This window comes from Rhinolophus sinicus, chromosome 3, assembly GCF_057876585.1.
Source record: "Rhinolophus sinicus isolate RSI-liver-muscle chromosome 3, RSI-T2T, whole genome shotgun sequence".
Classification (NCBI taxonomy): Eukaryota; Metazoa; Chordata; class Mammalia; order Chiroptera; family Rhinolophidae; genus Rhinolophus; species Rhinolophus sinicus.
Genome location: NC_142503.1, coordinates 173,651,469 through 173,669,170, shown reverse-complemented (window position 1 = coordinate 173,669,170; position 17,702 = coordinate 173,651,469). Strand labels below are relative to the sequence as shown.

Here is a 17,702-nt window from a genome sequence, read left to right as displayed (position 1 = left end):
GAATAGGACGCCAAAATTATAGGCATTTATCCAAATTGAAATTTAGGGACTTATACTTAGCTAATAATAATAATAAAAGGACAATTTTCTTGGAGGAAGTTGAAGAGAAGAGGCAAAAACATGTATTAGCATGGTGGCTTTATAAAAAAAGGACATATATAATGAAGGACTTAAATCAGTGGTGACAAACTCCAATGTCTCCAGGGGCCAGAGAGGTGACCAAAATGAGTGAAGGGAGACAGGTGGGAACAGCGGCCAATGAGAAACCATCTGCCCCATCTAGAGCAGGCAGTTACTACACAGCCCCTTTCCGCCATACAAGTAGGTGGGCCCTGAATGACGTGATTTTCTGTGTTTCATTAAAAAGAGAAACCAGAGATCTCTATTCTACATGAAATCTCCCAATAGTTAATGTTGGAAACTAATTCAAGATGTTAAAAAAATAAATAAAACACAAAAAAACCCCAGCGTGCTAGCCATACAAAATATATTGGCATACTGCAAGCCCAGCCCTCACATTTGCAGAGCCTGGGGCAAGAGTACAAATGGAGGCCCACATATCTTATGTCTAAATGTTGAAAGAGTATAAATCAGGCTCACTAACTGTTAAACGAAGTACGTTCTATCTCCCTACAATGAAAAAAATGCCTTCCTAAAGACCTGGAATCCAGGTGCGAATTCAGAGTTCTGGGACATCTTGGAGTTCCTTACAGAGATGGGGCAGCAGTGGGAGAGCTGGCTCCTGGCCCCCAGCTCTTCTCTTTCCACCCCTGGCTTCATCCTGCATGACCAGGGGCCTTGTACACTGGTGTAGAAACTCCGGCCCACAAGTCCCAGCTCTGGCTGTTCCCATACACCTCAAACGGCGGCGCCTTGGTAGTCCCTCTGGCTTAGTGGTGTCCACATCGAGGGTGTGGTCTGCCCTTGGGAGGACAGAGCCAAATGGGCTTGGAGACATTTGACAGGAAACTCTGGAGTCCTGGGGCCCAGATTTCAGTCTAGAAGAAAGAGCATAGGCTCTGGGTGGTCACATCTCTTTGGCCCATGAGTTTGGAAAAGGACCAAAGTGAGGCCCTTTACAATATGGGGTCTAAGGCAGGGCCTCCCCATTACCAAGATGTAGTTGTGGTACTGGCATCAATTTGAGATCCCTGACGTAAATAATCAAATGTCCAGAAGTGAAGACATCTTGATTCTTGGCCTAGCTATGTGACCTTGGGTAGATCACAATCTTTTGATGAATCGGTTTCTACATTAATCAAATGGGGACAAAATATTTCTTCTAACCTACTCATTTGAGAAATAAAACAAGATCATGCAGTAAAAATACTTTAAAAGTAATAACTAAATAGAGAAATAAAAAGTATTATTAAGAAAATAACTGCCACAGACACATATTTTATCAAGGGGAACATATGTATGAAGATCTCTCTCAAAATATTTCATTAAAATATATTTTATCCCAAGATACAGGCTAAGTCTAGAAGAACTGAAACGATAGTACTTTTCATTGAGAGTCTTCCCTCTCAACGAAAAAAACTACAAATTTCCATAAGGATCTAAATCAATAACAAGTCAGGAATTTTATTTTTAAAATAACCTCAAACCACAGAAGGAGACAAAACTGTACAAAAGGTAACTCGGTATACCAGGAGACATTTATGTGATAGTAAATTTAAGAGTTCCTTACAAAGAAATATTGTTTGATATTGATAATCATATCAAATCATGTCTGGCCTGGTATTAAAAGATATGTTTCTATTTAGACCAAGCTAGGACTGGAAGTACAGCAGAAAGGAGTTAAGGTTTTGTGCCTTCTTAAATATCCATGGAGGAGTTGGGAATTGTGGGTGTTTGTTGTGTTAGAATGCCTAGTACCCATTTCCCCTTCCTAACAACACCCTGTTTTCCTTTTTGGGGATAATCTCTTCCCTGTAGGATACAGTCTGTGGATAGAGCTGGTAATCAGGCGGTTTGTGACCCAAGCTAGGCCAATCAGATGCTCCCTTAATGGAATGTGAGTTTTGAGCAGAGGGACAAAGAGAATGGAAACATTAGGGATGTCATCCCATCCAAATGGAGTATCCCGACTAGACTTTTGTGACCCTTGTTGCGGTTCTTTCTTCCTGGCTTCTTGGAGCTTGATTACTTCTTGCCTATTTCTGAGACTGGTTCTCCAGTCTTCCCTTAATCCTGTAGGCCCCCTATATCCTTCTTTTAAACTCCCTTTGGTTTATGTTAGCCAGAGGTGTTTCTGTTGCATGCAACCAAAGAATCTTAGTGGATACAACAGCACCAATGCACTGTGGTACTGACCTTCAGTCCAATTTACCAGGTGCTTATCAAGACCTTCCATGTGCCCTGACTCCAGGGAACATATATTTCATGGAGGGATATGAGGTAGAGGCCTAACACAGGAACAGTGACACTTTCCCAGGCTTCCTTTACTCTGTTCTCTGTTACACATACTCATTTTCTTTCTCGGTTTTCCTGACATGTTGGAATGTTCAGTTAGTTTTTCACTTCATAGTATGAGCTGTTCATAAGATGGCCAGCAGAATCTCGGCACTTCAAAGGGTGCTCCCAGAATGAGTATGTAGTTGGAATCAGTATGACAGTGAGTCAGCCTGGTGATCCCAAGGCCTGCTGTAAGATCTATGTGTCAATATCACATGCTTAGAAACTTGGTTCCAATGCGCCTGACTGCCTTTGAAAAAAGTTAGTGGAAAAGGCTGAGGGTTTGCCAGGTGGAACTAAAAATAACTAAGAAGGGAGATATGAAGATATGGAGGAAGGAAATAAAAAGAACTGGAACTGATAGCAAAGAATGCCTGTGTCACAGTGGGAGATAAAAAAAGAGTATATGACAGCAATGCCTTATACTATATTAAGGACAGCAAATGCCTTATACTACCCTTTAGACTGGCTTTTGAAATCAGTAGTAATACTTATTGTTTAACTTTTAACATTATTGCTATTTGTCATTTACCATCACCTGGCCTCTTATCTTGATATTGCTCTGTACGTCCACCAGGGAGGTGGGGTGATTTGGAGGTTAACAGTACAGGGGCTCTACAGCCTAACTACAATGAGACTGTGTTTGAACTTCAGCTTTACTACTCGGTAGCCCCATGAACTTAGGCAAGTTATTAAATCTCTCTGTGCCTCAATATCCTCATCTATAAAATGGGGTGATAATAATAATACATATAAAGTACCTAGCAGTACCCTGGCACATTAATGCTCAATAATTATTAGTTCATTATTCATTCAACAAATATTTATTGAGCATCTATGATGTTCTAGGCACTGTTCTAGTCCTTGGGATACATCAGTGAACAAAACAAAGATCCCTATCTTCATGGAGTTTATGTGCTAGTGGGAGTGGGGGGGGGCAATACATAATGTTTCTTATCTGACCCACTATCTGCCTTTTCCACCAACCTTTCTGGAACTCCTTTAAATCCTTATCTTCTTTAAATATTCTGTTCATCTTTGTTCCTTAACTAAAACCTACTTATCCCCAAGGATGTGGTTTTCCCCATTGCACTCAAAAATGGGGTCTACTTTTTCTCTCACTATCCACATATCCCAGAGCCTAGAGATAGGGAAGTTGGCTTTCTTGCTTCCCTCTGCTACTTCTGTACCCTTCCTTCTCCTTATCCTATAAAAACCACAGTCCTTTGGATGCTCCATCCTTCAGGCTATATAACCCTTTTCCCATTTTGTTGCGATCATCAACAACCTCTCCATTACTCATTCAGTGAACACTGGAGCACTCACCTCACCTTCCTTCCTTCCACCCCTACTTCCATCAACGTTCTCGGTGACTTTAACATCCCTGGTGTCAGAGTTCCTTGACCTCTTTAATTCCAGTGATCTGTTCTTCCACCTTCCTCAGCTACTTCAAAATGGCCATTGCCTAGACCTTGTCATTTCCATTTTTCAAGTCCAAATTTCAATTGTCATATGATTCAACCACCAGTTCCATCTTTCCAGCCAACTTTTTCTGGTAGTTTTCTTCCAACCACTTAAGCTCACTTGCTTGTTCATTTATTTATTTTTTTGTTTGCTCTGTTTTGTTCTTTTCATCACCTTCTCATATGTCTTCATTTTTCTCTTTATCCATCATCAATTCTATGGCCCATTAGTATAAACACGGTCTACAAATATCCTCAACTCCTTTGCCCCGTCTCTTCATGCCAAACTTGCTGAGCATAACTCCAAGTTAGTTAAACCCAACTACTGACCTAGGCTGCAATGGCTCTGAGGCAGTTTAAGATTAATGTAGAAAATAATACACTGAGTTGACTAATCACACTTCAAATCCATGACTACTGCAGTTCTCAAATGAGTACTTAATATTGCCCAGAAATCCTACATTGCTTCCTAGTAAGTTTATTCTAAATTTTCCAAGATCTCTATTTATACCTACTATTCATATGCTGACACCACCTTCCTTTTGGTTAGTATTTCCTAGAACATGTTTTACCATCTCTTTATTTCTAAACTTTCTATGTGGTTTGACCTTCATGTGTTTTTTGAAAACAGCCTATACCTGGATACTTAAAAATTCTAATCTAGTAATCCAATTTTTAGCAGGTACATTTATGCTTATTGTGGCTAATATTATATTTGATGTATTTCTTCCATTATATTTAGAGTTTTCTATTAATATTTATCTTCCTTCTTTGTTTCTTCATTTTCTTTTCTGCTTTCTTGCTTTCTCTTAAATTGATAAGATGTTCAATGGTCTATATTTTCCTCTTTGTTGTCTTGGAAGCTATATATTGAAGTTCTTTTCAGTTCATGATTACCTTAAAGTTTTACCATATACATTTAAATGTAAATGTTTCAAAGTATAAAGATTTTCAGTATCTTATCCTCCTTTTGAACAGGCAGGAGTCTTAGCACATTTTAACTATTTAATGAATACTCCCTCTCCCATAATATTGTATTGATTATTATCTTGATTTAACCTTTATTTTAAACCCCAGTTTTATTTTTATAATCAGTTGCATTTTAATCAATTTATTTCTGTGCCCACTATAGTTTCTTGGTTTGTATACTGTACTCAAAACTCAGTTTTCTTCTTGTTATAACATACCACTTAGCAATGCTTTTAGTGAAGATCCAAGATTTCATTCTTGTTTTTTTTAATTTCTAAAAATTATTTTATTTTAAACTCACTTTTAAATGTTAGTTTAGCTAGGTATAAAACTCTAGATTAACATCCTGTGCCACTCCTCCCTATCCCCCAGATTTTTGAAGATACCACTCCACTGTTTTCTGGAATCTATTGTTGCTATTGAGATGTCTATTATCTATGCAATTGTCATTCCTTTATAAGTAATCTCTATTTCTTTCTGGTAACTTTCAATATTGTCTTTTTTTATCCTTGATGTTTTATAATTTCACTATGAAATAGATAGATGTGACTACTTCCTCCTGCCTCCAAAGGCCTAGAGTTTCATAGAATTAGTCCCAGGTAGTATCATCAGCATCTTTTTTCAACCTCCTTTCCTAGTGAGAAAGTTCTACCTCAGTGTTTCATTTCAAGGAGTGAGCCTTAGTCTCTGTTATTCTATGGGAACCTCTTGTCCTGCTCCTGGATTTGTAACTCAGCCAACTGTGGCTTCAGCCCTTTTCACCATTTCACCATAATCTACTAGGAAAAGAAAATAAACTGCATTTGCTGAAGCAGAGCAGGGTTGGGAATTATTCAGAGTTGGACAGGCCAAGGTTAGCAATCAGAGATTCATTACTTATTAGCTGGGAGAATGGAGGAAAGTTATCTACCTTGTTTGAGCTTCAGTATTTTCATTCATCAATTAGAAATGATAATACCTACCTCACAAGATTGACGGGATAAAGTCTGAAACAGTGCCTGGCACCCAGTAGATGCTCACAGCATGTATTAGAATGATTATTAAACAATAATTTTAAAAGGTAAATATTTAATTTCAAACAAATCTGTATTTTTAGCCAGGATTCCCCCCCCCCCACACACACACACACACTAAATATAGAACCTTGACTATGAGACTTTCTCCTTCATGGTCTTCATGCTTCCCTCTTCGTAAAGTTGTTTAGTCACATGAATTTTAACAGACTGACCATGGGTTCTTAAAAGAGATCAGGTAAAATTCGATTTATTTTGTTTGCACTTTATAATTTATATTTAACTTTCAAAGTACTCTTGAGATAGTTTGCAACAAAAGACACATGTACAGTAAGTTGGATGAATAAGAAAAAGAAAAATTTAAATCATAGAGGAGGAAAGGAAAATAAAATTATGCCAAAACCCTGAGCTAATGATTACTGCAATTGAGCATTAAATTTGTTTAAGCCTTCTTGGCAGCTAAAGGCAAAAAAGAGATTGGGTGACATAATTCTCAATAGTTCAAGTTTTCTCTTAAATAGTTTAGCAAGGTTATGATGGGCTAGCAACCATTTGAGAGTTAAGATCCATTCAGGCTGCATGGCGCAGAAGAAGAAGAAGGAATTCTATACAGATGAATAGCAGAGTTTATCCTCGTGGCTTTAGCAACAGGTTGGATGACTCTGGCTTTGGATGGCTTAGTGCAAATCTGACTGGAGCCAGGAAACTGGGATTGATGACTTTTTAAACAATAATGTTTTTTAAAATTTCAGATAATAAAAAATAACATGCATTATTAAAGATTTAGAAAATATAAAAGAGTATAAAGGAGAAAACAAGAATATCCTCATACTCCTGTTGCCTAGAAACAATCATTATTAAAATGTAATGAATTTCCTTCCAAACTTTTTTCTGTACGTACTTATTTTAGCTGATTTCTTGTAGTTTTCTTTTCTAGTCAGGTGACTGTATAAAACTGGTGGCCTTTGGCCCAAGTGGGTGTTATATTTAATAATAAGAACAGCTACTACTTGCCTATCGAGTGCCTAATGTGCTCCAGACATTGTATTGTTTATTCCAGTCCTTCTAATACCAATAGGTACAGGCAGGTTTTCCTATTTGCAGAGGTTACGTAACTTGTCTAAATCACACACGATAAAAGGAAGAGCAAAAATACAAATTCGGGTGTGTCTGACTGTGTAGCATAGTCTCTTTCTCCTACCACATGTTGTTTTCAGAGACACAGGCACGGCCCTGACTCCTGCTGCTCACCTGGGACTCCTGGGAGTAGGAGGTGCCTAGGTCTGACTTCAGCTCAGCTCACTCAGCATCGCAAATGGCTAACACAGAAAGCAGAAAGGGCTCCATCTTTCCCTACTCTCTTCTTTTCCCCTTTCCCCATACGTAATGGAGGTCAAGAAGCTCAATCATCTAGGTTCCAAGGTTAGCTGTGGCAGCTGTTCTGATGGTTTTTGCTTTGATAAAATAGTGTAACTCAAACCTCTTTTATGGGGATAGAAGTCAGAGGAAATCAAGAATCTCGGTTCTGTTGTTTTCTGTCTCAACAATACCATAGAACATGGAGAATTTTTGTTTCTCTTTGTTATTTCTATGATTCATAATTAAAGCTTTGTGCAGATGTAACTTTCTTCTCTCCTGAGCTCCCTTATCTGCCCAGAAACCTCTCTTGAGCCAGTCACAGACCAAAGTGTCCTGCAGCAGCCCCTAAGTAGCTACTAAGAGGCTATTTCCTCCACACATGCCCAGGCTACATGGTCACCAGGGCAGGCTGGCTGCCACCCCCAGAAGGGACGGCCTATTGTGAGTGGTCTCTGGCCAACACAAGCAGTGTCCTGGGCATGAGGGGGGTCTCCTTGTTGAAAACCGGCCAATCTCTTCCCCTCTCCATCACCACTTTTAGGGACCTATGAGCTAAGTCTTGAAGAACCAAGAGGCCTGAATGTCAGGGCTCCTGCTTGGCCACACAGTAAGACAAAATACTCTGAGTAGAGAGAGCTCTGAGCAGTCTGAATGCCTCAGGCTGGGGTGCCAGTGTATGAATCAGCAACTGAGAAGTCCTCTCTCAACTACATGTGCATCACTCTAAGTACAGGGCTTTGTCTTTCCTTCCCCTCTTCTGGCCCTTACACTCCAGAGCCTGCGTCCTGAAGGAGATGTTCGTGGAAAAAAAGTTCTAAAATAGGATATTACACACCTAAGCTTCAATACTCTGTGCTGTGGTAAGTCATCTCAATTGCTGCAAGCATAATATATGGCAAGCCACGAAGACGCTGGTTTTCCCGATGTGCCAAATGACTTGCCCCTGAGGTTTGGGACCCATTTAATAATAATAACAACCAGAACAACGTCAGCAATAGTAACAACAAATAACACATAAAAGCACTAAATGTGTGCCAGACAGTTCTCTAAGCACTTTACATGTATTAACTCATGTATCTTCCCCGTTTTACAGATAAGAAAACTGAAGCACAATGACTTTAAATAACTTGTCCAATGTCACAGAGCTAGTAAGTGGCTGATCCAGAACCCCAGGGATTCTACCTTTTTAACCCAGTTCAAAAATTTGACTTGGATGTTCATGTGACAGGAATGGCAGAAGACTGGAGAAAATCACCAATTCTCCAACAGAAAGCTTCTCAAACCCAAGGATAGCTCAGGTTGTCCCCCCACACAAAGGATGGCTAGGTTCTGTCATGCTAATTCCATGTTCCAGAGCTCATAGAAGTTGTGACTGGCTATCTGGAAGGGGAGAAAAGTCCCCTAAACCTTGAGTGGCCAGAAGTGTTTGGCAGTTTGGATAGGTGTGAAGAGCAGCTTGCTGTAACACCAAAGGGTGTCTAGACCACACTGGGGACAGGCCCTGGCAGCACTGCCCAGGAGTGGAACATCTCTAGTCAAGAAGAGGCCTCATCCAGGGAAAACTGATGGCCGGAGTGAGCACTCAGAGATGGCGCTTGGCGGTGACAGTTTCGAGACAGTCATCGGGAAAATGCTGAGGTGGCCATCATGGTTTTCAGACCCCAGTCATGGGACCTGGAGGAGGTTGTTGTCTTTTGTAGTCAACTGGGCCCTGGATTAGTTTTCTATTACTATTGTAACAACCTGCACAAATGCAGTGGACTTAAAGCAATACAAATTTATTATTAATATCTCATAGTTCGGGAAGTCCAGTCTGACACAGGTCTCACTGGGCTGAAATCAAGGTGTTGGAAGGGCTGTGTTGCTTTCAAGAGGCTCTAAGGAAAAATTCCTGTTCGTGCCTTTTCTAGCTTCTAGAGCAGGGGTGTCAAAACTGCGGCCAGGGGGACAATTGCGGTCCGCAATCCATTGTTAATTGGCCCGTAGCAAATTCCAAAAATATATTTAGTTTACTTAAATAAACCAGGTGAGGCAATACGTACTTCACCTCAAGTGAGCGGCCCGGCTGTTTGTGTATTTTACCGCATAGGGCCCTTGGTGAAAAACGTTGAAAAAAGTTTGGACACCCCTGTTCTAGAGGCTGCCCACATGGCACCCTTCCATCCTCTGAGCTAGCAGTGGCCATGCAGGCTTTTTCACATCGCATCTGTCTGAAACTGACTCCTCTGCCTCTCTCTTCCACATTTAAAGACCCTGTGATGACACTGGGCCTACCCGTATAATACAGATCATATTCCTATTTTAAAGTCAACTGATTAGCAACCTTAATTCCATCTATTACCTTAACTCTTCCTTGCTATATAACAATGTACTCGCAGGGATTAGGACATGCACATCTTTGGGGGGCCATTATTCTGCTTACCGCAGGTCCCAGACAGAAAAGCCGACAACGCCTATCATGAACATTCACAGTCCGGCTGACAGTCTCCTATGCAGCTGGCCGTGTGCTGGGGAAGATTCACTGGGGATCCACTTTGGAGAAGAGGCTGGGAAATCACACCCATGGTGTTTAAAGAGCTACAGATGCCCCCATCTTCTTGAGAAGACTCACCTACAATCTAGAGGTTCAATGTTTCTGCTCCCTGTCAGAACCTAGAAAAAAAACCATCCCATGGGCTCAAATCCGACACAGGTAGCCAGAATTCTTCTGAACAAAGACCACAGAGACAGCTTACAGGGAACATGAGCATTCTCCACAGTTAACTTAGTCCTAAAATCTCAAAAGTGTGTATCCAGAACATCTCTTAATTGCGTGTTTTGGGTCGATCCGTTAGGCACACTGGATTGAAAACCAGCTTGAGCCCGTGGGCACGGTTAGCCCATGTACCTACCAGGGTACTAAGCACAGTGCTTGCAGTGTGCTTACATTTCTCAGTCTTTAAACAGCTTCTTCAGGAGTGACGCCTCTAATTCCAACACCTTATTGGGTTACTCACTCAGGGTTTACCCTATCCATGCACTGTAGTCTGTCAAGCCTGAAAAGGTTGGATACTTAAATTTTAAGCATCTTATTATTATTATTATTTTAACTTTCCGGTGCTTGTAAGCCACTCCAAGATCATAACAGTAGCTCTCTCTGTTGGTCCATTATGAGCAGTGCTGATTCCATGTGTGGTGTTGGGCAAGTTGCTCGACTGCTCCCTGCCTAAGTTTCCTCATCTGCAACATGAGGACAATGATAGCGCCTGCTTCACAGGGCTGGAGTAAGGAGTATAAGAGTGAAGCATGCAAAGCCCTGAGAACAGTGCAGGGAACTTGGGAAAACTATGGTACGTCTTGGCTGTTATAATTATCAAAAGGTCTAATAAGACATGAGCCTCTTCTCTCACAGGCACAGAACTGGTCATTCTGATGTCTCTATAATATTGATATTCACCCACCTTGAGCACAGCAGACACATTCCTCAGCCAAATCCCTTTTTGTTTTGCTCAACAGGAATACTATTCCCACAAAGGCCAGTTTTCAGGGTCAAAGGTACACACCAAGGCAAGTGGGTAAATGACAGGCAGATGGAGAGTTGAATACTTTTGCAGGGCCAAGAAAAATCTCCTCTCAGCTTGGGTAGGGGCACAAACACAGTAGAGTGAGTTCTCTTGGGGCTCATTGGTGCGCACAGTTTACCCTCATCCAAACTCAAAAGTGAGCTTCCTCAGACAGTGTCGTGTTACACTAACAGTCACCATAGTCCTATTAATTCAAAACGCAACCCAGACAATCCTTCTCATGCTCAGATCTTGGCCGAGACCATTCTCACCTGGCTTCAAACCTCCCAGCTTCACTTCCATCTCTGCACTTTGTGGCACAGGACTGAACGCCACAGAATGGTCCTCGGCTTCTGTGAAGAAGCATGGACCCTCAGGTTCCATACCCTACCCCAGGGCTGCTTGCTGACACCTGACCTCATGCCTGGTATTCTACTTTCCACTCTCATCGCAGTTGTCACCCGGCCTGCCTCAAGATGACCAGATTCTACTACCAAGCCCAGAGGAGCTTCAGGGCCAGAGAACCTTAACTCCAAATGGCACACAGTCCACGTAAATTCCTCAGGTATGCGCCCCAAAACAAGTGAGTCCTGGGGATTCAGTTTATCTCACCAAGTTTCAGCTGAGGGAAAACCACTTTAATGGCATGTAAGGGAAGCTGTCAGAAAACTGTTGCTCAACATCAAATGCATTCCGGGCCTTATCTAATCAGGGAGACTTCTTCACAGCTGATGCAGAGTCTGTTGCAGCAAACAGTGCCTGAGCCAGGGAGAGGGGCCTTGATTTTAAATACCAAATAATGGCTCTTTTGGCACAAGCAAAGTCGGTTGGCAGCTGGAGGTTTGGGGTGACCCCTGACCCTCTCCCACAGTTCCTCCTGAGTTCTGCTGCACAAAACTAAGCCAGCCTCAAATCCCAGGCTCTAATTGGCTCTGGTTTGTTTTGCTTTTCTATTCTATCCAGAGCTTCAAAAGGCGCTTCCATAATTGTCTGAGGCATGAAAAAGGCAGGTTTCAGCTTTCCTAACTGGAATTGGAGGTAATTACTGTCTTGCACACACGAGCTGGTACATGCTTCAAATCAGATGGCTCTGGGTTGTTTTATAAAGTGTAGCTGGGCCTCTGAGCCAGGAGAGGGAGGATTATGGAAACTTCCAGAAGCTCTGTTCCAGAGAGAGAATTCGGACATCTCAGAAATGGTGAGGGAGGCTTCCATGTCCTTTTGCAGTCAATTCAAGCTCTGCCCAACAGGTTTGGCCTGAAATGACTGTGTCCTTGACCTCATCCTAGAAAATTCAGGAGGTGTTGTTTTGGTCCTCTCTCTCAAGAGACAGAAGCTGACACCCAACAAAACTCCCATTTTGTTTATAATCAGCCACTATGGGCTTGGCCTGGGCTGTCCTCCTCTGAAACCTCAGAACAGGGCCAAACTGAGCCAGGGGTAGTAAGAGCCACCACAGAAAACCAGATCAAAGATTTACTTCTGTACTCTCAGGACAGCAAACCCAGACAAGGAGCGTCTCAGGCTGCCATCTCACCCACCCGGCCCTCTGTGTGGACTGGGGAGCAAATCTCAGCATCGCGCATCCTCCACGGCCTCACCTACGTCAAGAATACTGAGTGGCCCAATCTCATAGGGTGGCTGGGACATTCAAAGGAAGTCAACCTACATATAGTGAGTGCTCAGTCAGTTTCAGCTATTATTAGCTAACGTAATAGTCAGAGGCATGGCCATAGGTACAAAGGAACCACTCGGAAAATGGTGGAGGTTTTCAAGATTCTAGGGATTCATAAATGGAGGAAGAAGCTGCTGCAGGAATAATGTAAGGAAGCAGGGGTGGGGCGGGGGGGAGCAGAGTGACAGCCCCCACCTCAAAATGTCTTCCCTCCCAAGGGTATCACCTTTATCATAGTACGTCGTTAGACTTGAACTGCTGCAAACCTAAATGCCTGCTATAGGGAGTACCTAAATTATATTCATAGACATGCTTGACTCCCAATTATTCATTCCGGTGGATAATATAACAGCCAATAATCTAATCGTTTGTCATTTAATAGCTTATAATTTTGAAAGTTTTATATGTGGCTTTGGATTATGTTTCTGAATTTGCATCAGGACATAAGGAGTTCTAATGGTTTAGGAATTCATGGTACTTAGAGCTCAGATGTCCAGTGTCACTGTCCCAGATGCCAAGTGGGGGTTCCTCTGGGCTCCAATCACTTGCAGAAAAAATACTGCATTATGCTTTCGAGGAAAGTGTACTGGTTTTTTTTCTTGTTTGTTTTTGGTCATAAAAATTGGGGTCCACACTCCAGCATTTCCATTTACTAGATCTGTTTTCATGTTACGTGGTCTGGTCTTTGTTTCTCATCAATACCTACCTCCTAGAGTGTTATGAAACGCAGTCAAGTTCTCAGGAAAAATTAATCTGAACCACTTCCTCAGGTAGATGAAAAATAAGTCAAAAGCAGAGTTAGGCCTTCTGCACTTTCTGTTTCACATCTGAGAAAAGAAAGATTTCTCTTTTCTCCTCTTTGTCTTTCAGCCTGAAAGGCTCTTCTCTTCCAGGCTGAGTGGGATAAAGTAAACACAGTCTTTGCTGTACAAATCATATCTGGTTGTGAAAGCTCCTGCTAATGCCTGTACAAATCTGAAAGGAAAACGCTGTCCTGCGCATGCTAATATGGAACCTGACGTCGGTCCCTCCTGAGGCTCCATGGCCTATCAATAACAAGTGGTGGTGCCTTTGCTCATGTTGATGCACATGTTTGGGCACTTGCCCACGTTGTCGTGAATCCAAGTCTCAAGGTTGGAAAGTGGACACATCCTGAGATCCAAGGCAGAACCAATCATGTTGTCAGTGGCTGGGACCCCAGAGTTCCCACCTCCTCTTCTTGTCATGAAGTTTATATCTCGAGGGAAAACAGCTGTCCGTTCTCAGGCCAACTGGGACTGAAGCCAGCTGTCCCTTCCAGATGCCAAGAGCCAGATGTACACCCACTCTTCTCTCCCACTCCCTATGCCTGAAGTCTCAAACTTTATTGAATTTATTAATAACCTTCTCAACTTGCTAAAAATGCATTCCCCCAGACTACCCCCCTCTCCAGAGACTCTGATTCTGTTAGTTCAAGTTGGCCAGGAAATCTGCATTTTAAGTGACAACACCCCCCACCCCGCCCCACTCCACACACACACACACACACACACACACACACACACCCTTCTCTTTTCCCTAGGAAATTCAGATATAAGTGGTCTGAGAATCATACTTTGAACAACAATCTCTAAGTGGAGGCACTGGCATACTGGTAAATGTTTAATGACTAGCTTGGGAGGGGAGAAAGCCTGGTTAGTACGTAGCTTGCTGATTTCTGTGATGCAAATATGCCCACCATGGCCATTTCAAGGTACCAACATGACATCACGATTTTGAAGTTGGGAAAAGGTGTGTGCAGTCACTCCTTCCAGGCTCATAGGAACCGGTTCCAGCACGGTGTTGGAGGCGGCCTCAGAATGCCTCTGCATGGTGGTTCCTGCACTCTGGCACAAAAGGGCCACTTCAGCCAGTGATGTTACATCCCTTGGACCCCCACCCCCACCCCCGCTGCCAAATCCTTAAGCTTTCCAATGGTTTGTTTTGGTGACTGGTTCTCAGAGCCCTCCAGGGGTTCCACACCAGAAAGAGAGGAAAGGGAGAGAGAAAGAGCTCCAGGAAAGAAAACACAATTAGTGGGGGCTGTCGGCCTCAGCCACACTGTCAACCTTGTTCAACTCAGCTTTCGGCAGGGAGGAGGTTTCCAAACACCTGCTTCTGCCTTCGTTTGATAAGCGTTTTGGTCCACTCGCATAAACCTGATCCTGCTGACCTGGAGAATGATGAAAAGGCTGAGTGTTGGGGACCTGAGGGGATGAAAGGGGACGGGGGAGGACCATGGGGTGGTCATATGACCCGGGGTCGCCAGCGGCTTAAGGCTTCCCCTTTGTCCCCCTGCTCTGGCCCCATGTTGGAAGGTTTTGGTGATTTCCTCCGGCCCCCAACTAGGCGAACAGATGTGGAAAGGTCTCCAGTTCCCAGGGCTGCGGACACAAGCGCTTGTTGTTTCCCACTTGCAGATGGGGCTTGCCATGACACACAGAATAGCTACACAGTCACTCACCAAACAGCTGAGGCCAGTCAGGTGTGGGGTTCAAACCTCCTCTGCTTTTCTGCAGTGAAAAGAGTGTGTAAGCTAAACTGGACAAGGGTGAAAAATAACCACCGCCCTCCCTGTCTTGCTCTAAGTCCACTTTACAGGAATGCTGAGGACCTCAGCAGAGGCAATGCCTTTAGCTTTTTCACAGTGATAAAGTCCTCTGGGAGCCATGGCTATTGGAACACAGGCAGCCTTTTGGGCCTGCAGCTTCTCTCATTCCCACGTGGAGGTTACTGCCGATGTGAGACCTCTGCCCCCTTCAAGCTTGGAGCTCGAAGGGCTCTGCTATTCTGAAAAGTATGTCTTTTCACTGCTCATTGGACGAAAGGGAGAGAAGAAACGGGTTACAAAGGAAGTGGTGCTGGTGTTAGCTTCCTGGTTTACCTTAATTATTGAACACTGATAGGCTGAGGAATTTCTCAGAGCCTCGCAGTGGGGCAAACAAAAGCATACAAACACCCTACCCTCCCTTAAATACAGAACCTGTTTCATATCTAGTCCATCCACAAGTATAAGCTGATGTCTAATGAACTGTTTCCTAGCTTATGCAACAAACGTTGACCATTACAGTTTTACACAAATAACTGGTACCTGTATGTATGTCTCAGCATGCAGTATATTCACCTAGAAATGCTACAAGGGATGGAACAGCACCCATTTCCCTAAAGCAGTGGTCCTCAAAATGAGGTCTATGGCCCCCTGGGCTCCCTGAGACCCTATGAGGGTATGTTGAAGGTCAAAACTTTATTTTCATAATAATACCGACGTGTTATTTGCCTTCTTCACTGTGTTGACATACGGGTAAAATTGCTGGCGCCAGAGACTGTCCTGGCAGTCATGATATTCTTTACCGCCACAAAGTCACAGGACAAAAAACCCCAAACAAACAAAAAACCAGTTTCACTTAAGAATGTCCTAGATGAAGCAGCAAAAATTATTAATTGTATGAAATCTTGTCCAAAATATGTATCTTTTTACTATTCTAGGTGGCGAATCTGAGAGTAAGCATAAAGCATTTCTGCTGTATCCCAAGTACAAAACTGGAGGAAAGGCACTTGTGAGAGTGTCTGGGTTGTGAGCTGAACCAGTCACTTTCGTGGAACACCATGTTTACTAGAAAGGACCAAATAACAATGGTCATTCAGACTTGGTTATTTGACAGACATCTTGGAAGGGAACAGAGTTTGTCACTTCAAGAAAGATAACTGACAATATTTGTTGCCAAAATAAAAGCTTGCAAGCAAAAATTAGAATTTTTGAAAACTTGTGTCTGTCACAGTGAACTTAACACCTTCCCAGTACTTACGAAAGTTTCTGATGAGTGGGGATATCAACAGATGTGAATTTTCAGTTTTCATCTTGAAATAGTGTATCAAATTTAACAGATCTGCATAACTTAAGGAAGCAATATTTTCCAAATATGCAATAATGCATAGTATTACAAAATCATGCATGAGCAACAGATTCAAAGTGCAAAACAGACCAAGTGGATTTGAACGTAACTTGAGTACGAACAGTTCATTGATATAGTTTCAGATTCCACGTTGCAAGTAACCTTTAATAAACTACCATGTGTTGAGTTCTGGTATAGTGTCAAAGAAGAATATCCACAATTGTCTGAAAAGGCTATTAAAATATTCCTCCCTTTCCAGCTACATATCTATGTGAGGCTGGGTTTCCTTCATATACTTCAACCAAAACAACGTTATCACAACTGATTGAATGCAGAAGCAGATATGAGAATCCAGCTGTCTTCTATTAAGCCAGACATTAAAGAGACTTGTAAAAATATAAAACACTGTGACTCTTCTTACTAAATTTTGTTGTATTTTGTTTTGGAAAACAGTTATTTTTACAAGATTATGTTACTTTTAAAACTTTTTAACAGATTAATAAATGTATTAATAAATATAATTTATTCATATAAATAGTAAGTGGATTAAATATTTATTAATATTAATGTCAATATTATTACTATAAGTTAAATATTAAATACTAAATATTTCTGTTTCAATTTTTAATATGGTAAATAATGTATGTAATTACCTATCATTGCATAGCAAAATACTCCAAAATCTAGTGGCTTAAAACAACAGTCACCATCATCAGCCCCTCACAGCTGCTGTGGGTCAGGAATTCAGGAGTGGCTTGGCTGGGCAGTTCTGGCTCAGGGTCTCTCATGAGGTTGTAGTCATCTGAAGGCTTGACTAGGGATGGAGCATCTGCTTTCAAGGTGGCTCACTCACAAGCCTGGCTAGTTGTTGCTGGCTGTTGGTGGCGGTGGTGGGGGGTGGGCGGGTGGGGGTAGGGGCTCAGTTCCTCTTCATGTAAGTCTTTCTCATGGCAATTGGCTTTCTCCAGACTAAATAATAGAAGAAACCCAGTAGAAATCTGCAGTCCCTTGTATGACTTAGCTTCTGAAATCACACACCCTCACTTCTGCCATTTCCTATTGGTCACATAGACCAGCCCTGATTCAACATGGAAGGACAATACATGGGGGGCTGGGGGGATGAATGCTAGGGGACAGGATCACTGGGAACTATCCTGGAGGCTGACAACCTCAGGATTTATCAATAGATATAATTTACATTTTAAAAAAAGGCTTTTTGGGGTCTTCAGCAAATTTTAAGAGTATAAGAGAATCCTTAAAACCAAAACAAATTGAATTGCTAGCCTAAAGGAATCGATCCACATCTTAAAAGG

At 42.3% G+C, this 17,702-nt stretch overlaps 1 protein-coding gene across 11 annotated transcripts in view; it reads right to left on the bottom strand.

Annotated features, from left to right (window-relative positions):
- The window catches only part of RAD51B (RAD51 paralog B), a 619,726-nt gene that overhangs the window by 65,824 nt on the left and 536,200 nt on the right, over nt 1-17,702 (bottom strand). Inside the window, exon 11 of one of the 11 annotated variants that reach the window (XM_074327306.2) lies at nt 14,961-15,009. The exons of 9 other annotated variants lie outside the window; for them this stretch is intronic. In XM_074327306.2, coding sequence (XP_074183407.2) covers nt 14,978-15,009 — 32 coding nt within the window. In that variant the 3' untranslated portion in view covers nt 14,961-14,977. Of the gene's footprint in view, nt 1-14,960; nt 15,010-17,702 lie in introns of those variants that run through there. One more of the 11 variants, XM_088797379.1, reaches the window with a different exon arrangement.